The sequence below is a fragment of the Petromyzon marinus genome, chromosome 17 (genome assembly GCF_048934315.1).
Source record: "Petromyzon marinus isolate PM22_M1 ecotype Great Lakes invasive population chromosome 17, UKy_Petmar_22M1.pri1.0, whole genome shotgun sequence".
Taxonomy (NCBI): Eukaryota; Metazoa; Chordata; class Hyperoartia; order Petromyzontiformes; family Petromyzontidae; genus Petromyzon; species Petromyzon marinus.
Window position 1 is genome coordinate 17,817,139 of NC_133683.1, and position 25,816 is coordinate 17,842,954.

General features: G+C 47.1%; 2 protein-coding genes across 5 annotated transcripts in view; both read right to left on the reverse strand.

The window, feature by feature from the left end:
• KCNH1 (potassium voltage-gated channel subfamily H member 1) overlaps window positions 1–25,816 on the reverse strand; it is a 146,622-nt gene that overhangs the window by 45,517 nt on the left and 75,289 nt on the right. For all 4 annotated transcript variants that reach the window (XM_032955924.2, XM_032955923.2, XM_032955922.2 and 1 more), the window contains 2 exons: window positions 25,145–25,574; window positions 5,144–5,343 (listed from right to left, as the gene is read on the reverse strand). In XM_032955924.2, the coding sequence (XP_032811815.2) occupies window positions 5,144–5,343; window positions 25,145–25,574 (630 nt within the window). The remainder of the gene's footprint in view (window positions 1–5,143; window positions 5,344–25,144; window positions 25,575–25,816) is intronic.
• LOC142924849 (uncharacterized) lies at window positions 14,713–19,500 on the reverse strand. Its single transcript, XM_076067740.1, has 2 exons — window positions 19,493–19,500; window positions 14,713–17,331 (listed from the first exon to the last, which is right to left on the reverse strand). Exons 1-2 carry the CDS (start codon window positions 19,498–19,500, stop codon window positions 15,861–15,863), a joined length of 1,479 nt encoding a protein of 492 aa, XP_075923855.1. The 3' UTR covers window positions 14,713–15,860.

A 25,816-nucleotide genomic window follows, 5' to 3' on the forward strand; every position in this document is an offset into this window, starting at 1 on the left:
GTTTCACAGGCAGATTAGCAATGAAATACTTGTTAAAATTATTATATTGCTACAAAAATTTTTTAGCCAAGATCTATCCACTACTAGATGGCCTCCCCAAGCCATCGCCATCTGGCACGGTCCCGCAATGTCTAAAAAAGTTCATCTAGCTCCCAATACACAAGAGCTGAATTCACAGCTACATCTCGCCACTGTGGACATCCCTATTGGGCATGTCCACTCCATCAGTCTCATCCATTTCGATTTAAAGCTTTCGTGACTGCAAGGATTAATCTTCTTTGGTTCTTTCGTTAAAGTCACGTAGCATGAGAATGAAATAATAAAATAAGACAATAAAATTCTCACGACGTTTCGGCCACAACACAAGTGGCCTTCCTCAGGTGAAGAAACAGAGTCTATCCAGGAGACAGAGCCCGAGTGGACCCCGTCACACCAGAACTGAGTCTTATTAAACAGTCTTAATAACATGCTAATCCAACTCCGCCCAGACAGCCTTAATAAGACTCAGTCCTAGCGTGACAGGGGTCCATTCGGGCTCTGTCTCCTGGATAGACCTGTTTCTTCACCTGAGGAAGGCCGCTTATGTTGTGGCCGAAACGTAGTGAGAATTTTATTTTCTTATTTAATTTTATTATTTTATTCTCATTCTACGTGACTTTACCGAAAGAACCAAAGAAGACAGTCTCATTCACTTTGTCGTGATCCCTCTGTGCGAATGCGCCCCGCTCAAGGCCCATTTACTTTTCGGAACATTCAATGCGATGCCTTTAACGTGCGCAGGTACTCTGACCAGTGCGTTGCTCTCTCCACCTCTCGGAATACTTCCATGGCGTGCGCCTCGGCCACGCCTCCCTGCGCACTTTTCACATTCTGTCCAACCCGTGAGTCAATCTCCGTGCGTGCGGTTGCAGGTAATGCGCACACCGATGAATATCTCCCTCTCCCGAAGGCAGGTCGTCTCTCAGCTTTACACGATTGACGGTCAGTTTTACAAAACCGCCCCAACCTTGCACCTCAGTCCTGCCCCGTTTAGCTCGTCGCGTTGATCCCGGCCGCGCCTTCAACAGTCGCCCAAGGCCACGCGTTACTCTCCGATGCGACCGGCCGTGTCCCCTCCGACGGTCGCCGCAACTTGTTCGGGAAGGCGACGGCGTCACGCCGTGCGCCGGTGTGAGCGGCGTTCACGAGCGTGGGAATGGGAGCCCCACCGCGTCGATCGCACGGCCGGCACGGCTTTACTCGGCCGAGCACCCTGCACCCGCGCGCGTGTTCCCTCTGAGTCATCGGCCGACGGGAAAAAGAGAGGGGAGGCTTCCTTAATGGGACTGGATTTCTACCTCGGCCTTTGAGTGGCGAAGCGCGGCTTTAACCCTCAGAAATTATTTACAGGACTATTTTTAGCTTGAACTCATTGCTGGCCAACTCAGCAAGTGCACCAGAAATAGAGGCAAAGGCTGCGTATGAAAATTTCATATCTGGCTTATGCTATATTTAAGCATTCCACTAATGGACTCGCCTCTTTTTGGAGGTCACCAACTCGAAAAGGGGTTTCCAAACCGAGGCTTTCTACCGAACAGCTGTGCACGTGCGAAGCATCTAACAAGTGCAGTGCGGTGGACTATGAAGAGTGGTGACACAATGGAGAGAGCACCACGCCACGAATCTCGTCGTCGAAGTTCAAATCCCAGTCACGGTTCAGACCGTCGCTGAGCGATATCTTTGCCGGTCCTGAGCCTCCCTTCACCAACCGGCATTGACTAATGTGGGTAGAGGACGGTAAAATAACAACCCTCGTGACTGATAAGGTATGGGGAGGCATTGATAATGCGCTGCAAATTATTGTGTGTTATTAATTGTATGCCAAAAGTAGTGAAATGCGTTTACGTATTTAAGATGAATTAAAGAAGAAAAACTGCGTGCTTGAAAATCAAGCACATGGAGAGATTTTTTTTTAACAATCACTGTGGTGTAACAAAAAAAATTCAACAAACAAACGCAACTTTTACTCACAATTAAAAAAACAATAAACACACCATCGCAAACATTCACATCTGGTCCAACGGGGCTTTATCGTCAATTACTATAGCTCCCTGACTTGCACATGTTTGCGACAGGGAAGCAGAACGGTTGTTTTTTTCTGCCTCCGCGCTAAATTAATTCGCCCGGCTTCTCTTCGCCTCTTGGTGTGCGCGGCGGTGCCAGGCCCGGCCGAGTCGAGCGTCACGAGCGACGTCGAGGGGGGTGACACGCCGAGTCACGTGTCCCTCACACCGCCAGATCGCGTCACGCAGACGACGCACATCGCGCCACGAGCTCATGGGCTCAGGGACTCACGAGTCACGGGTTCACGGGCTCAGGGACTCACTAGTCACGGGTCACGGGTCACGAGTCACGAACTCACGAGTCACGAGCTCACGAGTCACGGGCTCACGAGTCACGAGTCACGGGTTCACGGGCACATGAGTCACGGGTTCACGGGTTCACGGGCACACGAGTCACGAGTCACGGGCTCACGAGTCACGGGCTCACGAGTCACGAGTCACGGGTCACGGGCTCACGAGTCACGGGTTCACGGGCTCACGAGTCACGAGCTCACGAGTCACGGGTTCACGAGTCACGGGCTCACGAGTTCACGGGCTCACGGGTTCACGAGTCACGAGTCACGGGCTCACGAGTTACGGGCTCACGAATCACGGGTTCACAGGCTCACGGGTCACGGGTTCACGGGTTCACGAGTCACGGGCTCACGGGTCACGAGCTCACGAGTCACGGGTTCACGGGATCACGGGCTCACGAGTCACGGGCTCACGAGTCACGGGTTCACGAGTCACGAGTCACGGGCTCACGAGTCACGGGCTCACGGGTCACGGGCTCACGAGTCACGAGTCACGGGTTCACGAGTCACGGGCACACGAGTCACGAGTCACGGGTTCACGAGTCACGGGCTCACGAGTCACGAGTCACGGGTTCACGAGTCACGGGCTCACGAGTCACGAGCTCACGAGTCACGGGTTCACGAGTCACGGGTTCACGGGCACGTTTCTGGTTTAATTCCGCCCATCCAAGCCTTCAGATCGAGCACAATCAGGCAAAGGTAAAGGTGCATCCCTGCAGTTGCTTGCTGGCACCACTGCCAAACGGAAGGGCCTCCCGCTCACGTCAGCTGTACAGCACCCATCCCTCCAGAGTGGTGCTGTGTCCTGCTCGTCCACGCTGAACTGACGCATTGGAAGAAGTGGGAGTTCCCACACTTCACCCCGTCACACACGACCTGCCGATCGGCTAGCTGCGCTGAACCCACTTATTGCTGCCGAGTGGACAGAAGCAGTGGGGGTGGGGGGAGATTTAAGAAACATTCACGGTCGTTTCGAGGAGATTGAAACAGAACGGCGACCGCCTGGATTGCAAGTCTAGTGAGCTGCTAACCATTACACCCCACGACAGCATCCCACAATCAGCCAAAGCAGAGGACAAATATAATTTTCGACGGCTGGATCAATTTTAAGAACACTTATTCAACGAGCTCGCCTCTTACAAAGCGCGCGATGATTTAATCGCTTACTGCACGCTCGTGCACTCGTGTGTGCATGCATTTACGCGCGAGTGTGTGTGCGCGTGTGTGCGCGCGTGTGTGTGTGCGTGTGTGTGTGCGTGTGTGTGTGTGTTACGTGGGGAGCTGTCTGCATGGGAAATCCATTTAGCTGGCAGGTGAACAGACGAATAACCTGAAACTAATGCGATGAGACCCGCCATGATTTTGATTGAAAATGAGCATTCTGTGTACTTTGGCTGCCCTCAAAGACCGCGTCTCCGATTTGCAGCCAGGAGCCAGTGGTGGAGAATCCACGTTCCATTGACGGCGGCGAGTCTCTCCACGGTGACAACCACTGCTGACTTCCCCGCGAAGCAGTGTCTCATTTTATCAACCCAGAAAACTGATGGGCCGAGCCAACAAGCCAGGTCGCTTCTGAAAAGGGAACTAATGGCACAGTAGGCCTTACCTGGTAAGATTGAAAAAAAAACTAGCTTACCTTTATTTGTATATATATTTGAATGATTTATTTACCTTGACTATAATATGCACTCCCATCGTGTTTTTCTAGTGTTTGTTGTTGTAACGGTCCGACACCGTGCCCCCACCAGACATCTGTGAAAAAGAGCTTTATAGCTCATCGGATTCCTCCAGTGTAAGTAAATATTATGATTCAGATTCTGATCGTCGCACGCGGTGGCTTTGTACTCGTCAAAAGTGGTGGGGACTGCCGGCGGCACAAGCTGCCATTGCTCCGAATTTTGTGAAACTCTCAATCCCGCTGGGCTGATGGCAGTAAAAAAACTTGGGTTCCAGCACACGTCCAAAAAAATATATATATGCTAATTGTATAACGCACGTTAATGCCATACTAATTGTACATTGAAGGTAATTGTACGTTGTATGCTAATTGTACTCTTAACTGCACACTGGGTTCACTCCTCGCAACACAGTGTCGCTCCCACACGCACAACCCCTTGATGCAAAAGAACTGGCTGAACGTCCTAACTCAGGGCTCGATGGGGTAAATAGCCTTGAGACTCACTTAACCTTTCCTGGACGAATAATAATAATACAAATGGACCTTTTGGCAAGGAAAGCCCCACAGAGTCTTTCGACTCTTTTTCAAGAATCTCCTACTTGTCGGACGTTTGGCCAATTCTATTCGTGACTGGAATTTGGGAGGAAACCGGGGGGATTAAAACTCTCCAGTGGCGTGCGACTGCGGTGATCCAGAACAGACCGTACAACGTGTAACGACGCAATACCGAAGGAGAGCTCACTGCGATAGACTCTGCTGCTCCCGACGCAGTTATCTGGCTTGACCACCTGAATGTGACATTGTGGTTGTTGCTCTGCATCAGCCGTGCAACAGAAGAAGTGGGCCTTACCTGGTACAATTTAACAAAAAAAATGTTGGTGAATTTAACACGGAGGCTTTCGTGACCAATATTATTTATGAGACAGGTTTTTAGGGGTTAGATCGCACAGATATAAATGTGTCGTTAACCCACTGACACCACCCGACACGGCCAATTAGTAAGGTTTATTAGTGAGTTAAGTAGTTGTGTCGCGGCTGTGGCAACAGCTGCGGTTGGGTTGGCCACGCACCTTCTCGGTGTCGATGCCCTTGGTCATGGTCCAGGCGGACACGATGTAGTCCATGACGCGCTCGCTCAGCCCCTTGGGCACCTGGTGCAGCTGCAGGAAGTCGCGCACGCTCTTCAGCATCTTGTGGTAACGGTTGGTGTTGGCCGACATCTGCTGGAAGATGGTCGTCACGTTTCCGAAGATGGTGGCGTACAGCAAGGCTGCGAGGGGGGGGCGGAGGGGGGCAAGAACAACGCGTCGCGCAGGTTGGAGCTGGGGGTCACGGAACGGTTAGAGGTGGTTTATTATTTTCCCCGGGGCGACGAGCCACCTGCAGGAGAGCAGTCGAGAGAGCAGGTTGCTGAATTGTCAATTTCGGCACTAACCCCCTCACGTGCATGTGGATTGTCTCCAGCCGCACCAGAGTCCGGGGGTGGATTACGCGGTGCACCGGTCAACACCTCCCATTAGCACCGTTAGCTCTGTACTGTGCGAAAGAAGTTCAACGTGCATGCGTGCATACTCTGCGTCGCGTACCCTGCAGCCATAATCAATACCAAGGATGGTGGGTGACGGTCTGAGCACGTCCCACCCTTCCTGCCTTCACGAGCCCACGCGCACTAGCGTGGTGAAGTACGGTCAAACAACCCACACGGTCAGCACGGCGTGGGTGAATTGACAAAAGGGCTGTAAGATTTGTTTCATTGTAAACTAAACTAAACTATTTTTATCTTACCAGGTAAGGCCCTTTTTCCAAAAGCGACCTGGCTATCGCAAATGATAGCTCAACGAAGCGGCTTATCACGTGGAAATTGATAGCAGCCACAATGCTCTAAACGCATGGTTGTTGAGCGAGGCCCAAAACAAACCGAGGGGCCCGCGACCAAGTTGCAAGGCGACTGTTGGGACGTTGGGCGAAGGGACGTTGGGAGGGAGTGACCGCGAATTGGGGCAGTGCGAGAAGCGGAATGACAATTGTGTTTTGTACTTCAGTGTGCCGGTTGAACACAGCATGGATGGTCGAGAAAAAAAACACGACCAGTCTGGCAGACAGGGTCCACGGACAGGGTGGAGGAATGTATGAGTTGTTTATAGGGATTCCAAAAGCCTCATCCGGCAACAGATTAACAAATGGCTTGCCGTATACGGTCTTCTCGCCTGAGCAGTCTTTGTGTATTGCCCACGTGCGCATAATATATTGCGCAGAGTATATATACGTTGCAGCGTTGAATGTTTTCTTTAAATATAACTTGATGACGGCCAATCAAAGGTAAAAATCAGGAATTACGTTTAACTCGCTTGACACTGGAGCGCCGCGCATGTTTGCGTGCACGCGCAGCGGAGACGCATTTGCTCTGACTTCAAGCACTGGCCCTCTCTGCGCGACAATCGAGCAGATTGAGAGAGAAGCAATAGGTGGCTTGTGGATTCTACACACTCAGTCGGGCATTGTCGACCCCCCCCCCCCCGTTACCTCTCAACCACCCACCCCCAATATCTGTTCCACTGGGAATAAAAGTTCGTTCCGCCAGGGAACCAATATTCTTATCCCGGAGTTTGTTGAAGGATCTCAAAATTATGTAGAAACCCTCCCCTTAGTGGCGGTAAAATTTTGATTTAAAGCTTTAGTGACTGTGGTGATTCATATTCTTGGTTCTTTCGGTAAAGTCACGTAGAAGGGAAACAATAAAATAATAAAAATATAAAACAATAAAATTCTCAGGACGATTCGACTGCAACACAAGCAATCATCATCAGGTGTGAAAACTACAGCAAGAAAATTTGAAAAAAGTGGCGTTTTTTTAACGTTAGCACCACGGAGAGCGATTTGGCAGTTATTCAGATGGACGAGTCCATCTATGTTCGGAAAGGAGGAGGGGGAGACGAAAATAATGGATGTGGTCTGAAATCTACCGTAAGCGTGAACAATCAATTAAGACCCGAAATGGTTGATTAAAATCCTTCTAATGATTGCTAAGCCAGAATCCATCTTCTCGGTTGAAATTGTCTCTGTGTTTGTATATGTGGATAGCCTCTTGAACGAATCTCTCATGGTAGCCAGATGGCTTGCAAAGATCCTTTGTCTTGGAAAAGTCAATGTCATGTGAGCCTACTGAATTATAACAGTGATCTGTCACGGCTGAGATGTTGGTCCCACCGTGTTTCAGGTCTGCTTTGTGTTCACGAATGCGGTCCGAGATATGTCGTTTGGTTTCTCCAATGTAACTACTACCACAGAGGCAACTTAGTTTGTAGATGCCAGGGTACTGTAATCACATCTTTTAAAGACAGAACCAGATCACGGATTTTATGTAATGTGTTGAATCGGACCTGGATCTTGTGTTTAATCAAGATTTTGGAGATCTTTTTTGTGATCCCCGTAATGTAGGGTAAAGCGATGATTTTGAAAGGCTCCTCAAGAAGGTCCATCTTCATGGTTGGAGTGATAGCTTTGCGGATTGTGTAGTCGGAGTAACCATTAGCCTTAAGAGCTTGGTGTACGTGCTTGAGCTCACTGGCTATGTGTTCCTGGTCGGATATGCATTGGGCTCTATGGTGCAGAGTCTTGATGAGGGAATTCTGCTGGGATGGATGGTGGTGGGAATCTGGTTTCAGGTAAGTATCCGTATGGGTAGCTTTCCTGTAGACAGAGTGGCTCATTGAACCATCAGGACTCTTTTTTATTAGAACATCCAAAAAAGGTAACTTGCCATCTTTTTAGACTTCCATGGTAAATCTGATGGCTGGGTGTATGGAATTGATTTGGTCGAGGAATTGGTCTAGAGCAGGCCGGCCATGTGGCCAGATGACAAAAGTGTCATCCACGTACCTCTTCCATAAGGTTGGGCGCAGAGTGGCAGTCTGGATGGCGTCAGTCTCAAATTTCTCCATGAAAATGTTGGGTTTCACACCTGATGCTGATTGCTTGTGTTGCAGTCGAAACGTCGTGAAAATTGTATTGTTTTATATTTTTATTATTTTATTGTTTCCCTTCTACGTGACTTTACCGAAAGAACCAAGAATATGAATCCCTGCAGTCACGAAAGCTTTAAATCAAAATTTAACCGCCTCTACGGGGAGGGTTTCCACATAACTTTGAGGTCCTTCAACAAACTCCGGGATAAGAAGGCTCAGCTGAGAGTCTCTCACCTTTCTGAAGAGAGGCCGCGACTCTGGGGTAATACCAATCGCATTTACACTGACCTCTGCTGCTGTAACTTCTTCTAATGTGAAACGAATTATTTCCAGAACTACCTTAGCTCTTATCTCAGAGAAAATCAGACTTATACGCACCGAACTAGATAAGTTAGACAAGACACTCTACAAATCAAACATATCATTGATGGCAACAATGTCCACATCGGATTGGGAACATGTAGACAATATGACTGCCTCTTCAGCTACCACTATGTCGACCAAATGTAAGGACAAACTGATTTCCAAATTTAACCTCCTCGCCAACAAAAGACCGGACCCACACACCAAAAAGCTAGACGTTAACAAAGTCGTAATTAATCGCAATAACAGTTCTATTTCCGATGGTCTGAAATCCGTTTTAGCTAAAGGGTTAAACTGTGCAGTCACACCTAAACTCATACCAGTAAATGATATCATTGCCCAAGTAGACGTGGCTCTCAAGGGCCTGGGTCACATCGCTGCAGACGTAGCAAGATCTGAAATCGCTGCAACCCTCAAATATGCTAAGATGCCAGCTAGCAATCTCAGCAAAGATGAGCGTTTTGAATTATATAAATAAAAAAGAGGGATGACATTGTCATCCTCTCAGCCGACAAGGGCAATGCCACTGTCATCATGGATAAAATAGAATATAACAACAAAATTCAAGAATTACTCAACGATGGCAGCTATACAAAAAATAAAAATACATCCCATCAACAGCTTCGTCATACAAACCAACAAAATCATTTCTGAATCAACCGCATTAATTGATCAAACCAAACAGTTCTCGTTGAAACCTTCTGCTGCCAGGCCACCAAGATTATACGGCTTACCAAAAATACATAAAGTAGATACACCCCTTCATTCCATCGTCTCTACTAGCAACTCCCCCACCTACAAACTGGCTCGTTTTCTGTCTGAAATCCTGCGGCCTTTCACTGGAAAAACCACCTCTGCAGTACCAATTTCTACTCACCTGGTATCGACAATCAGGGGTATTTCCCTGTCCCCAGACGACCTGCTTGTCAGTTTTGATGTAGTTTCCTTATTCACCAAAGTTCCTGTACCTGACACCATCGCAATCATTGAAGACTTGGTTCATCAAGGACTAAACACTGAGGTACCCCCCCCCCCCTGGTGAGACACTGCTTAACCAATACATACTTCACTTGGAATGGAACTTTCTACAAACAAACTGAGGGCACCCCAATGGGCTCCCCCCTATCTCCGGTTGTAGCCAACATTTTCATGGAGAAATTTGAGACTGACGCCATCCAGACTGCCACTCTGTACCCAACCTTATGGAAGAGGTACGTGGATGACACTTTTGTCATCTGGCCACATGACCAGCCTGCTCTAGACCAATTCCTCGACCACATCAATTCCATACACCCAGCCATCAGATTTACCATGGAAGTCGAAAAAGATGGCAAGCTACCTTTTTTGGATGTCCTAATAAAAAAGAGACCTGATGGTTCAATGAGTCACTCTGTCTACAGGAAAGCTACCCATACGGATGCTTACCTGAAACCGGATTCCCACCACCATCCATCCCAGAAGAATTCCCTCATCAAGACTCTGCACCATAGCGACCAGTTACACATAGCCAGTGAACTCAAGCACACAATCCGCAAAGCTATCAAAGCTATCACTCCAACCATGAAGACAGACCCTCTTGATGAGCCTTTCAAAACCATCACTTTACCCTACATTGCGGGGATCACAAAAAAGATCTCCAAAATCTTGAATAAACACAAGATCCAGGTCCGATTCAACACATTACATAAAATCCGTGATCTGGTTCCGTCTGTAAAAGATGTGATTCCGGACATACAGTACCCTGGCATCTACAAACTAAGTTGCCTCTGTGGTAGTAGTTACATTGGAGAAACCAAACGACATGTCTCGGACCGCATTCGTGAACACCAAGCAGACCTAAAACACGGTAGGACCAACACCTCAGCCGTGGCAGATCACTGTTATAATTCAGTAGGCTCACATGACATTGACTTCTCCAAGACAGAGGTTCTTTGCAAGCCATCTGGCTACCATGAGAGATTCGTTCATGAAGCTATCCACATATAAAAACACAGAGACAATTTCAATCGAGAAGATGGATTCTGGCTTAGCAATCGTTGGAAGGATTTGATAAAACATTTCGGGTCTTAATTGATTGTTCATCCTTACGGTGGATTTCAGACCGCATCCATTATTTTCGTCTCCCCCCTCCTACTTTCCGAACATAGATGGACTCATCTTCTTTGGTTCTTTCGGTTAAGTCACGCAGAATGAGAATAAAATAATAAAATTGTTGTGGCCGAAACGTCGTGAGAATTTTATAGTGTCATTTTGTTATTTTATTCTCATTCTGCGTGACTTTACCGAAAGAACCAAAGAAGATTAATCCTTGCAGTCACGAAAGCTTTAAATCGAAATAGATGGACTCGTCCATCTGAATAACTGCCAAATCGCTCTCGGTGGTGCTAACGTAAAAAAAAACTGCCACTTTTTTCAAATTTTCTTGCTGTGGTTTTCACACCTGATGATGATTGCTTGTGTTGCAGTCGAAACGTCGTAAGAATGTTATTGTTGTATATTTTTATCATTTTATTGTTTCCCTTCTACGTGACTTTACCAAAAGAACCAAGTATATCAATCCCTGCAGTCACGAAAGCTTTAAATAAAAATGTTTACATTTGTGCATTTTCGACTAAAACCAAAACATTAACTTTACGAACTTGCCTAGTTTGCTTTCAGCATAGTTTAGCTTTTCAAATAATCTGTTTGGTCCTAACTTGTATTCACTAATGTAGCACATAACCCCTAACCATAGCCCATAAACGTAACCACTAACCCATAATCCATAACCACTAACCCTAAGCCATAACCATAACCACTCACACAACCCATAACTCAAAACCCTAACCACTCTCCTTAACTATAACCCATGAACCTAACCACAAGACTCTAATGATAGCCCAAAACGCTAATCCTAACCAGTCAAATATTTAAAGGGACCACGAGAAACCCTACCATCGACATTGAGCACTCAGTTCTCTCATTGTTCATCATCATCGTCGTCAGCTATGATAAATCCACTGCTGGATGAAGGGCTCCCCCTGACCGCCACCACCTCTCACAATCCCACGACGCAACCATCCGTCCAACCACCTGCACACGAACTCGCCGCGCGCCATCTTCTCGTAGGGCATCCTGTGGGATGCATTGCCACTCCTTGGCTGCCACTCCGCTATTGTTGTTGACCACAGTCCATCATCCCTTCCAGTCGTAATGCGTCCGGCCCAAGCCCACTTACTTTTCCCTAATAGTTTGGATGATGCCATTAACCCTGCGTATATATTCTCCTCCGTGTGTTCACTCACTGGCAGCGCAGCCTATAATGAATTCTGCCTGGGCAAACCAACAACACACACACACACATTGTCCCAACCTTTAATGACCGGTGATGTATCTGAGCTGACGTGCCCTGCACGGTGGAATCTGCCTCGACTGAGAAATAAATAGCGGCGTCTGCAGTCCCTCGCTGTAGGTCAACCTTCCGATAGCGCGGAAGAAAAAGTCCTCTTGACTCCTCACCAGCGGGGTAGAGGGGGGGGGGGGACACATTTTAATCTCAACGCGTGTCTCTTCTGTGGCGCAGGTTTTATGCTCCAGCGCCCCCCGCGTAAGCTCTTGCGCATGCGCGCGGCTGTAACCGCGCGCTGCGTTCGTAGCGCGCGCGCTGCGTTCGTAACGCGAGAGCTGCGTTCGTAACGCGAGAGCTGCGTGCGTAACGCGAGAGCTGCGTCCGTAACGCTTCTCAGTGTGGGGCAGGGAAGGAAATAGCGCGGGAGAAGTCTCGCCGCGGCGGCCGTGCCACGTGGTACTACAAACGTTGTGACGTCCATGCGCAGGAGCGTGGCAAAACATTTTTTTTATCTAACGGCAATGTAAGCACCGACTCAAACACACTCTTCAACGAATAACAACAATAAAAAAACAGATTCGTGTCCTTTGAAGAAATAAAATATATCATAGGCGACGTTCTCGGGAAATGGCCCCTTCTGCCTACATTCTCCAATCAAGGTTTTTGTTTAGTGCAGTTCATGCGCATGCATGGCCCTTTTGTCAATCCACCGCTGGATAATCGAGGGCGTCTTCACGGCATGTGGGCGGTGCGGGGTTATTTGGCCATATTTCACCACGCCGGTCAGTGCAGGTTACTGAAAATGGGGAGCGTAGACTTTGGAGCATAGCATGCTCTAACAATGCAGTTTGCTGCACTTCCTCCTGCTGCCAAATAGCCACTCTGGCAACCTACAGCACCTGCTTTATGCGTGATGGTTACCCATCCAAGTACTATACAGGCTCAAACTTGCTTTGTTTCTGAGATCTGACGAGATCGGGGTGCATTCTGGGTGATTTTGTCACACTTCGGTTCAAGTCTGATTTATTGTTTACATGCGTGTTGCCACCTCCGAGCTATAAAAAACAGGACACATAATGGGAATAAGAATATCAGACAGCACTGAATGAGTGGGGGGAACTATGTGTAAATGCATTGCCTTAAGTGCTGGATTATTAAACAACTGACAAATGCCAGGACTTTTAATGCTCTAGGAAGACTGCAGATATTTTCTGGACACCTGTTTCACAGAGAGGACAATCCTGGGAACGCAGGCCAGGTGGCAACCTGTAAGTGTGTGCGTAACCACATGCGTGTGTGTTTTGAAGTCCGAAAGTGAAGGGGTTAACTTTGCATTCATTCATGAGTCAAGGGAACAGATGCAGCAGGCCGTGAGCCAAAAGCTTTTGTGAGATGAGATCACAAAAGGTGGAATGGAGAAACTTGGGCACTGAAAGCCACGGACACCATAGAGGAAGTGGCTACTGGGTGACCTCACAAAGACATTCACAATTGTCCAAGATGTTTTTCTGACACACAACGTTCCACGTTTATACGAGCCGACAGATTTGTAAAAGCCCAAGCGTTGCAAGCCCCATGTTCATTTACTTCGCGCAGTGTCGTGCCTTGAATTCACTGCCACAAAGCCATGACAATTTTTCAGACACCAGAAATGACTCGCTCCGAGCAGTGGCAAACGCTCTAATGAAATGTCAGAGTTACGGTAAAATATGCCATTTTTGTATTGCCTATTTGCTGAATTGCCCAAACACACTCATGGGCTTTTGTTGTCGTTGATTTTTACGCTCAGGATAGAAATGACTTCAGTACAACTAAAAGCCAAACTCAGCTGAAGTTATTTAGCTCGTCGGGCCTTGAACTTCAAAGGCACGCAAAAAATGCACGCATGAACACACTTTCACTCAAGGGTAAATTGCGGCTGGATCGTTAAAGCAACTTGAAGAGTATTGGACGCCCAGAACTGAACCCCGTGGCACCAGCAATAATGTACTGAAATATATAAATGTCACGCCTTCCTTCGCCACTCACTGTTGCGGTAGTTTATGGCCGACAGTGTAAAAGATTGCGCTTGGATCCTACAAGCATTGATGACAAGTCCGCGAGAGGTGAGATGAATCCTCGCAGGGATTTGTTTCCGCTACATTTTTTCAACAATATTAAATGACCAAGTTCAACGCTGGCAGCGTTCTGGAATTCAATGCTTATGAAAAGCAAATGGCAGAAACATCGTGCATATGCATTGATACTATTACGCTATCCAATGCACATTGGTGCTTGCAGATAATTTATTCAGCGATGATAACGGCAGCACTCACGGCAGGCACGCACGCAGGAAATGGTATATCCGTTGAGCCGGTTCTACACCAGAGCAAGTAGATGCACAACCAAGTCGCTCACAAGATGGCTCAACTTCATCGCCTCCAACCTCTTTCTCCACATCTTAGCAGGCAGCTGCGCGACAAGGAAATTAAACTGCACATTCAAGATTGTGACGACCAATCATAGTTCGCAAATGCGCACTCGATGAAATGCATCGCCACTAGTCCATCTCTATTGCAACAAACTGGTTGCACAGCTGCTAGCAATGGGTGACAGAGACTCGCACCTGGTGGCAGAGGCTCGGACATTCGTGATTTAGTTGCGTGCAACCAAGTTGCGCTACGGATCTCTCAGGTGTGGACCTGGTTTAAGCTGCAAGGAGACGACGGAGCTTGGATAGCAGCTCTGCCGGGGAGAGGGTGCGCACCTCGACCGCCGGCTGAAGTTCCCTGGCTCTGTAGAGAGAGAAGTGTGTATGCGCCCCGTGCATTTCATGCGGGGAGCAGTGGCACAGTCAGTGCTTAATTGCACTGCGCTGTGCATCTGGTGACCTGAGTTAAATTCCCGGCCATGACCAACATCAGTGGCGAATAATATCTGAGCCGGTCCAACCACCCCCCACACCTCTCACCCCCCCCCCCCCCCCCCACCCCTGTCTTCACCATCTAGTCTGGTCAAGTATGGTTAAATAATTTCTGGTGTGGAGAGGTCTTCATTCAGCAGTGGACAAAGGGTTGTGAGAATTACCTAAAATCTGGGTTTCAGCCACCTGTTATAAAGCACAGTTGTCAAGTGTAGCAATGCATGTTATCAGGTCGCTAACGACTGCACAAAAATAATATAATAGGTGACTTCCACTTAATCCACTATATTCCAGATTATTTTGATTGCCACTCTTTGAAAGGCATATGGAAATGCACACCGCCTGGTGTGGGTTGTGTGACTTATCGAAGGGACTTCAGAAATAGTTCTCAATCAGCTTCTTATGGGGCTGTTTCTTTGGCAGAGAGCACGGAACTCCCCGCTGAGAAAGTTTGGAATGGAAATCTCTCCGTCTCATGACTGCGTTAATAACACAAATGGAGTGACATTAAAATGTAAAAAGTTCAAGGAATTGAAATGAAAAAGTGACTTCATAAAAATTACATCGTTTCTATTAAACTTGGCATACTTCTGATGTTTTAACGAAAATGAAAACTATTGTCAAGGCTTAAACATTGTTGATATGTTGTTCATACAATGCTTTACTTCCGTTGCTTGCAAATTCCTTTCCATGCAGCACTGGTAGTAATCGCAAGGCCACAGAAAGAGGTTGGCGAAACTGTTTAATATATTGTACTATTTGTTTAGAGTACTTGATTATTAGGGGTTTTTTCCCATTTACTGGTGCACGGTGGCTTGCAAAACGGTTTCGAGTGCTGACCGTGGCCTGCCGGTCCAGAAAGGTTGGGAACCACTGCTCTAGGTGAAGTTAAAGGTGCAGCCCTCTCTTGCCACTGCTGATGGAAAGGCCTCTACTCGATGGACCTCTACTAGAAGGGCCTCCATGAGAAATGCCTCTACTAGGAGGTCCTCTACTAGAAGGACCTCTACTAAAAGGGCCTCTACTAGATGGGGCTCTACTAAAAGGGCATCTACTAGAAGGGCATTTACTAGAAGGGCATCTACTAGAAAGGCCCCTACTAGAAGGGCTGCTAAGAGAAGGACCTCTCTGAGAAATGTCTCTACTAGAAGGGTCTCTACTAGAAGGGTCTCTAAAAGAAGGGCCTCTATTAGATGGATACCCACTAGAAGAGCCTCTCCTGGATGAAATTATACTAAAATAAATCCTACTAAAGGGGCTCTACTAGAAGGGCCTCTACTAGATGGGGCTCTACTAGAAGGGCATCTACTAAAATGGCCTCTCCTAGATGGGCGTCTACTAGAAGGGCATCTACTAGAAGGGTCTATACTAGAAGGGCCTCTACTAGATGGGGATCTACTAGAAGGGCCTCTATTAGATGGGTTTTTACTAGAAGGGTCTATACTAGAAGGGCCTCTACTAGAAGGGCCTCTACTAGATGGGCCTCTACTGGAAGCACATCTACTAGAAGAGCCTCTACTAGAAGGGTCTCTACTAGAAGGGCCTCTACTAGATGAGCCTCTACTAGAAGCACATCTACTAGAAGGGCCTCTACTAGATGGGCCTCTACTAGAAGGGTCTCTACTAGAAGGGCCTCTACTGAAAGGGTCTCTACTAGAAGGGCCTCTACTAGAAGGGTGTCTACTAGAAGGGCCTCTACTAGAAGGGTGTCTACTAGATGGGCCTCTCCTAGAAAGATCTCTTGCAGAAGGACCTCTACTAGAAAGGTGTCTACGAGAAGAGCCTAGACTATAAGAGTCTTTACTAGAAGGGCCTCTACTGGAAGGGCTTCGACTAGAAGGGTGTCTATTAGACAGGCTTCTACTAGATGGGTGTCTCCTAGAAGGACCTCTACTAGAAGGGCGTCTACTAGATGGTCCTCTACTAGAAGGGATTCTACTAGAAGCACCTCTACTAGAAAGGCGTCTACTAGAAGGGCCTCGACTAGGAGGGCTTCTACTAGAAGGGTCTCTACTAGAAAGGTCTTTACTAGAAGAGCCTCTACTAGAAGGACATCTGCTAGATGGGTATCTAATAGAAAGGCCTCTACTAGATGGACCTCTACTAGAAGGGTCTCTACTAGAAAGGTCTCTACTAGAAGAGCCTCTACTAGAAGGGCATCTGCTAGATGGGTATCTACTAGAAAGGCCTCTACTAGATGGACCTCTACTAGAAGGGCCTCTACTGGAAGGGCCTCTACTAGATGGGCCTCTACTAGAAGCACATCTACTAAATGGGCCTCTACTAGAATGTTCTCTACTAGAAGGACCTCTACTAGAAGGGCCTCTACTAGAAGGGTGTCTACTAGAATGCCATCTACTAGAAAGGTGTCTGCTAGAAGGGCCGCTACTAGAAGGGAATCTACTAGAAGGGTCTCTTCTAGGGTCTCTACTAGAAGGGCGTCTGATAGAAGAGCATCTACTAGAAGGGTGTCTACTAGAAGGGCCTCTACTAGATGGGTGTCTACTCGAATGCCAACTACTAGAAAGGTGTCTGCTAGAAGGGCCGCTACTAGAAGAGTCTCTACTAGAAGGGTCTCTACTAGAAGGGCTTCTACTAGAAGGGCATCTACTATAAGGGTGTCTACTAGAAGGGCCTCTACTAGATGGGTCTCTACTAGAAGGGCCTCTAGTAGAAGGGCCTCTAGAGAGAGCCTTTAGACTTTAGAGAGCCCCTCTAGACTCTATATAGACCCGATAGGCTCTAGAGGGTAATGTTGCCTACTCCTTCCATGCTGGTTAGTTGTCTTAGAAGAAGTGGGAGTACCCACACTTCATACCACCACATGTGACCAGCCAATCGACTGTTGTGTACCTGTTTATACTACTGGGTGCATATACGCAAGAGCTTTAGTAAGACTAGTATATAAATTGTAATTGTATAACCGGCCCGTTGGGGCAACAGTAGCAGACGTGTCTAACAATTGAGAGAGTACCTGTTGAAGTCCTAGTTAGAGATTATCTTAGCCAATCATCCAGTGGTCATCCTAAGAAAACAACTGCCCCTATCATAAAAAAACACAATCTCAGTGTAGTTTTATTTAAATAACAATGGTTTCATATTAGTAATCAAAACAAAATCTTAAGATTAATCCAAAAGCCTACAAAGAATGCACATTATCTCTGATCCTAGAGAAATCAGATTTCCGTGAAATGTGATCAAGTGTTGCTATTGAATTACGCAACACAAAAACCCTTAAATAGACATAAATTCAATTATGCCCTCGGTAACATACAGCGGCTGTTACTTTAGAAGGGTGACCCACAGGCCCAGTTAGTTTTTTTCGAAAATTGAATGAAAAAAGCATCTCAAAGTGCATGATAATAATAATCATCTTAAAAAAAACCTGTAAATGTTGAAAAAAACGCAGGTAAATCTATACCAACGCAGAAGCATCACAAAGGCCAGAGCTATCAGATCTCCACCTCAATTCTAATTACTACTATAATAAGCCAAGAATGTGTGTGTGTCCCGCGTGTGACGTCACTCCCAATGAGAATGAGGCCCACCCCCCCCCTCATTAATATTCATGAGTGGGTGGATTTTTACATGAGCGCAAATATGACGTTTCTTTACTAAAGGTGACGGTAAAAGATAAATGTACACAGCACACTGCTACATCTGTACGTGATGTCATTGGAAAAGAGCCCCCCCCGCCCCCCCCCCCACGTCATTTATAATCATGAGCGGGTAGATTTTTACACTCCCGCAGGTCGAGCGGAAAGAAGTCTTTTTACGCAAATTCGCTTTAAATTTGGCATTTCTTTTTTGAAAAAGGTAACCAAATAAATTATTCTACACAGCAACAAAGTGTTCTTGGTGTCTTTATTTATTTCTTCAGCACTTGAAACAAAAGGTAAGTCTAATTTTTGCTTCTAAATTATAAAATATATAAAATTTTACTACTATAATTACCTACTGTAATCATCCAGAAATGTCTGTCCGTCCCGCGCGTGACGTCAATCCACATGAGGCCCCGCCCCCCCCCTCATGAATATTCATGAGCGGGTGGCTTTTCACACTAACGCAGAGGAAGGTCGTGCTGAATTAAATAATTGATTCCGCAAAGTCGCTTCAAATATGACGTTTCTTATCAGAAAGTGACGGTAAAAAATAAATCTATGCAGCACAGTGCTACATCAATGCGTGACGTCACTGAAAAAGAGCCCCCCCCTCTCCCTCATTAATATTCATGCCTGCGTAGAAATTTACACTAACGCGCACTCCACATGCCGCACCCCTCCACATTAACTATGAGGGGGTGACGTCACTCCACCTGCCGCACCCCTCCCCAATAACCGTTAGCGGGTGACGTCACTCCCCATGGGGCAACCCCCCTCATTAAGAAATCTCAGCCCGTTCCATTTGTCCAGCCTAAAACAAAAACAAATGTTTTGTTAAACCGCTTCGACATATTACGAACCTCCAATCCATCAATTGCGCGATTATGTGGTTAAGTAAACGCTGTCACCAGGCAAGTCCACAGCAAAGCCCCCCCCCCCCCCCCACCACTGTCTGCATTAAGCAGTAGCGGAGAAAATGAGTGACCTTCTAATATGCCAGAAGCAGTGCTTAATACATGACTGTTATGTCCCCAGCCTCGACTGTATATTCCACGGTCATTATAACCCCGATACAAGGCGTGCCGCATCCCAGCGTGGTTCATTCATTTGTTTGTGCCCACGGCTTGGGTCAAGAGTCGGCTTAGCCCCCCCGCCCTCTGCCCTTCGCCTCCACAGCTGGAGGGAAGTCAATGTAATTTTCTAAAACAACATGCAACGCCGCCTTCGCGTCCACAATTCCCCAGCGAAACGCCGCTCACCCTTTCATCGCCTGTCCACGTTTTGTTTTAAACGAGAACGTGGGTAATCTTGATTTGAATGTGGGAGAACGCGGGTCCCTTAAAGCTGCCGAGTCTCCACTGAGCCTGTGACGTCACGACAGGGTGAACCCAGCCGAGAGGATCCCTTGGCAAGAGAGAGCCGCGCGGTCCAGCTGAGGAGGACGCGTGGCTTGTCCACAGCCCGCCTGTAAAGCTGCTGTGGGACTCTCCTGGCCAAGGTTGCAATCCGGCCAAGCCAAGGTTTTAAGTGGTCGTGGGAATGCAGCGAAAGTGCCGTGACCCGACCGGTTATGAGGCTCAGTGCCACACTTCGCTGCCCTTTGACCTTCGCCACCCATCACCTACCCCCGGGCACTGTCGTGCAACGCGCGGGGGAACCGTACCTTAACTCACCGCGACGCCCCCCCCACCCCCCCCTCTCAAATCCTTCCCCCACACGAGAAGTCAAAATATACTCTTTGGTTCTTTCGATAAAGTCACGTAGCGAGAAAAATATGGCTGTAACGTCCCCTACCTACGTGACTTCACCGAAAGAACCAAAGAGTATGGATTCCTGCACTCACGAAAGCTTATAAATCAAGTCAAAATATTCCTCTCCGGGCTGCTCGTGCAGAGCGTCACTCTGACGCGCTCGCAACGGAGCACGGAGGAACGGTGACGCGCCCCCGTGTCTCCGAATGGCTGCCCGTTTCACAGGACGCCCGACGGCGCGCGCTTGCACAGTCGCGGGCAGAATCTCTTGAGAACTCCTCCGCAGTTTGGACGTGATCCGAGCAAGGTCTCTGCTTTGGCACACAGTATTGACATTTTGTTGCGGGCGGGTATGGTGTCGCCGCAGCCTCGGTGAGCCTGCCTCTCCCCACTAAGAGGTAATATTTCACAAAAAAAAGGCAGCGCAGTACCGCCCGGACACAACCTGGGGTGACCCGTGTGAGTAAGAAGTAGCCTTGCGCACCGCCGTGTTACGCCACTTTGAATGCAGCCAACGGAGTGTGCGTGGTAATGGCACAACAGCGCACGCTTCCGCGGCTGAGCATTATCGCGAAATAATACATGTACAGACTGGATTAGTTTCTAAATATTGTGTTGCGTGTACCATATGCATCATCGTCAAGACGACAAATATGTGAAATTAATTATATTTTATTTTCTTTCGTGCGTTCCCCTCCCCTACCCCCCACAGTTTTTTTGTTATCCTGATTGCGCGATCAGCATTGTGGCGTGAGATGAATGCATTCATAAATCTCACACAGCAGTGCATCACCGGGTTAGAGAATGGTTTCGCAGAAGGAAATACCACAGAATTGCTTCTGAAATCTCTTCAATTGACCTATCCATGCTCTAGGCATCACTTTTCCATGCAGCAGGCTACAGAGAGCAGTATTTATTATCGAGCAACCAAACCAATATTTCGTACTTCTGAAAGCTGCGATTTAGACAAATTAAGTACAAAACTAAGTTTAATATGATAGGGGGTTTTTCTGCAGTCATTGGACTGAGGCCATTTACTCGTGACATTTGAGCATCTGGTTTAAACTAATGAAATGTAAAAAAATGACTTAATGCTTCAACTAAGAAAAACTATGTGGCACTAGTTCCAGTATATAATTTGGATGAATTGCTATGAAATATGCAATCATTGTAGGATTGTAAAGACATACTTAGGGTAACTGAGCAGCATTAAAATAAAAAAAATCCTAGGCAACGGTCATTCTAATATATTTTCTTCAACACAGGCTTTCAAAATTTGCGGTATAATGGCTGTGAAGTCAGGGCGGATTTTATTTCACCGGTGTTCACCGTGGCCATTCACACAGAAAATTAATTGTTACCAAGGCACAAACAGAGAGTAATATAATTTACTCTCACGATGCACTCCACTGCTTTTTCTAATGGTTTTACACTCAAGTGAACCATGCATTGTGCAAGGTAAAATATCAACGACATTTAAGATAAAATAACAATCTGACCTAATTCTTTTTGCAAATTGTTTTTGAATTTGGAATTCAGATTTATTTGGGTCACAGCGCCACTGTCAATGGAGCCTTCACGATACCAGCCGCTGTGTTTATTAAATGTCGCCAATGTTGTATAATTGCATGGCCGGGTATTATTCATTTTTATGGTAGAATGCTCTTTACAGGTGTGGACCATTCTCTATACATTATATTGCAGCTGCGCCAGCGCTGTGTGCCGAATAATCTCTCTGTAAAAAAATATATAGTCCACGGTTGTGAAGTTTTTACGTTTTGCTCACGAAAAAAAAACCAGCTGGCTTTTTAGTGGCACTCGTAAAGCTGAAAGTGAACGGCTGTGGGCTTAATTTTGAGTTGACTACCATTCATAAAATAAATACCAAACTGATTTAACAACCAAAGACGACGTTTATTTATTTGTTTTGTACAAAATAATGGCTTGCCTCGCAGTCATTTTTCAAACAGATTGTTCTGATGCCCATAACTTCCCATCCTTCCCCCCCCCCACCTCCCCCATTTTGCTTAAACGATGCACATCGCTGGCGAATTGCATTACATGCGGGCAGAGCCTTTAGCCTGTCACATACGCAATTATCTGGAAATTCGTGAGATTGGCAGTTCAGGCATTAATGTCAGATTATCATCGCCTGCAGAACTGGCGCACAGCAAGCACACGTGGGCATAATGGAGCAGATCCTTCCGGGTATAGTAAATCATGTGCCGTCTGTTGTCAAGATATTTTTGATCTCCGTGTCATAACACTCGCCATTATAACCATAATCCCTCATGTTTTTGCGGGCCTTACTTGCAGCCCTGGAAATAGTTGCTTTGCAACATGCCACTGGAATTCCACACCATAATTTATTTGATGTTGATATGAAAATTGGAAAAATAAGTAAATTTGTTTTACTTATTGAAATACTGTAACAACAAACAAAAAAAACCTCAGTTCAGTGAGTTTGCGAAGCGTTTGGAAGCCTGATTTTTTCGTACCGAGATGAAAATAATCTTTGGGTAAAATAACACAATCATTATTGAGCGTAATTACAAATGTGCATTAGGCTAATATTTTGAGATGCCACATTTTATTTACTTTGACTCATTTTTATATTTTTTTCATTTTGTTTGTATTGTTACCGTTGTCTGTAGGTGCCATTCATGTTCATATTGCTTGTATTATGCACCATCTTAAGATGCCCTCAGTACTTTGAGCATTATATTAATTCAAATTCATACCATTTTATATATTTTTATTTGCATTTCAGGGCCTGTTATAAGGACATTTGTACACTGCCCATAGGGCTATGTCATCCGTCCACGTTAGTATTTTGCACCGTACGTAGCCCAACGTGCTAATCAGAGATCCGAGCAGTACAGCATGCAGAGCAACAGCTCCAACAGCTACAAAGTTGGATACGGAGCTGCTATAGCCACCTTTCTCATGTGATTATTGACCGTTTGTAGATTTAACACTGGCTTAACAGCTTAACGCCAATCATTTTGGTTTTCCCTCACCACTGATGGCAAAACACGAACATTTAAGGCATGGCATCTCAGTGCTATATCTTAGATGTCAATTTGACCATAGATATTATCCATAAAGCAACACTGAATCTCAGGAACAGAGTGCACACCTGGTCAGATAAAGGAGATTTGTTCATGCCACTCACATAAAATATATATATATTTTTTTTTTGTTAATCCATCTGCGGGGCAAAACTAAAACCGTGCCCGTTAAATCTGGGAAACTTTTGCGCAATATAATCCGAGCCTGTCTTCTTTATATTTACCAGCCCGCGGTGGTCTGGAACAATCTGCCAACTGAAATCTGGTCAGCTGCGACAATCGGTGTCTTTTAAGAGCGAACTAAAAACATTTATTTTCTCCTCTGTCTAGTTTCATTGAGTTTAATTTTGCCAGTGCCACCCGTGATTACGTCCAAGGTTTTTTTTTTTGTTTGCTGAAAACGGTCACGCGTTACGAATCTTTAGATTGATTGATACAATGGCGAGCGATCGTTAGGGCAACTGTTAACATCCATGGGGTGGTTTTTCTTGCACAATTAAACGAGAGGACACAGGTGAAAGGCGGTGGACAATTCGTACTATCAATTATAATCCTCTAAGATTCATCTTCTTTGGTTATTTCGGTAAAGTCACGTAGAATGAGAATAAAATAATAAATTGATAAAATAAAATAACAGACAGTCTCGTCCCCTTCACCTGATGAAAGCTGCTTGTGTTGTGGCCGAAACGTCGTGAGAATATTATTGTGTTATTTTATTTTATCAATTTATTATTTTATTCTCTACGTGACTTTACCGAAAGAACCAAAGAAGATGAATCCTTGCAGTCACGAAAGCTTTAAATCGAAATCCTCTAAGATATTTATCCGAGGTAGTAAAATGTAGACGAGCGCCTGCCTTACACCTTACTTGCTCTGCGTACAGCCCCATTCTACACCGATCCCTCCAATCGCGTACATTACCCGAGCATGTGGGGATCTGACTCAACGTGAGAAACATTACTTTGTAACGATGATGATCGCGTGGGTAGTGCTGATTAGCACGTTCAAATGGAACCACTTCTCCCACAATCCTAGATCAGTTTGTCTTAATTACTGCTCACCTTGCCAGCGCCGTTTGCAAAGGATGTGTCAAGGGGCGCAATTGCTACGTTAATGTTTATAAATGTGAGGACTGCATTGGCGATAAGCACAGCTGGAGCCGTACGAGCAATTCTACGAGGCAAATGACACAGTCCAATTGTTGGGGTGGGGGTTTGTGCATGTGCTCAGTTTTTCATGTCAATAATTATTGTGTTGTTGCGTGCGTTGTACAAATAGTTAGCCAAAAGCCATGAAGACATCTGTGTTGTATTTTTGAAAGTACAGTGTATGCAAGGAATAAAACACGTGACAAAAAATGAATCCATGCTGAAATTTTCATTCTGGAAGGGATGCAAAGGTTCACCAATTCATAATAATAAGAATTTACATCCCTATCTTAAAACACTGCTGGATGAAGCCCCCCCCCCACCTCCCCACGCTTGTCGGTGATGAAAGTTTTTGACCATGACCATTGCCTGATGATGAAGGAACCCAGGACCACATCACCACTGATGTTTGTAGCCGTGGCCCAAAGAAAGTGAAGCTCGGGTCGCCGGGCTCACAGTGCAGCACGCCGTCCGCCACTACGGCCACCCCCCCCCCCCCGCCCACAATTCCATACGTGGAGGAAACTAATCGTATTGTCCACGGAGTACGGTGAAGCCACGGGCTCGCATTATCGTGGATTTTTACGACGTTGGCAAGATAGCAAACACAATCACACCGCTAATGTAATTCAAAAAATGCAACGCAGCGTGCTGTTGCATACGCTCGCGCGTTAAGGATTGACATTGCGCAGAGGGTGCGCGACATTGCCTCCAATTCTCGCTAAATGCATCATCGCAGCCACAACACGTGCGTCTAAACCGAGTGCGTGGGCGGGATCCTGGATATTGGCGACTGCGTTTTGGCACAAGCCGTCGGGGGGCAGGGGGGAGCAGGGGGGGGGGGGCAGGGGGTGCAGCTGAAGGGGGCATAGTTGGAGGGGGGTATGGGTTAGGCGGTGGGGGAGGAGGGCACGGGCCGGGACACGCGTTTGGGCACTCACATCCGGTCATCATCATGGCGATGGCGAAGATCTTCTCCCCGTCGGTGGTGGGCGCGATGTTGCCGAATCCCACGCTGGTGAGGCTCGTCATGGTGAAGTAGAGCGACGACACGTAGACCGAGCGCTTGGAGGGCCCGCCCTCCCACTGCGTGCCATTGCTGGCGTTTAGCCGGTACGGCTGGCCCACGCTCTGGCCCAGCTGGAAGAGCCACGAGTGCGTGCGGATGCTGCGGCGCTCCTCGTCCACCACCTCGAACTCGCCGATGCTGTACCAGATGCAGGCGAGCCAGTGCGCGGCGAGGCCGAACACGCACACAAGCAGCACAAGCACGGCGGCGCCGTACTCGATGTAGTGGTCCAGCTTGCGCGCCACGCGACCCAGCCGCAGCAGACGCACCACCTTGAGCGAGCTGAAGAGGCCGCTGATGCCCTGCGCGACAGGGGGGGGGGGGGGGGGCACGGTAGAGGAGCTGGAGGGAGGGCGGTGGTGGGGGGGTTAGGCGGCCAAGTTGGTGCGAGCGAGTCGCACCTATGAATTAGGCCGAGTGAGCCGCGGCGAAGGGACGGTCGTAATGATCTCGCCCGAATCGCTTCGTCCCTCTCCTCCGGGTTGTTTTCTCGTTTAATTCGAGGCATTCCCGGCAATATCGGCGGCGGTGACTCGTTGGAGAA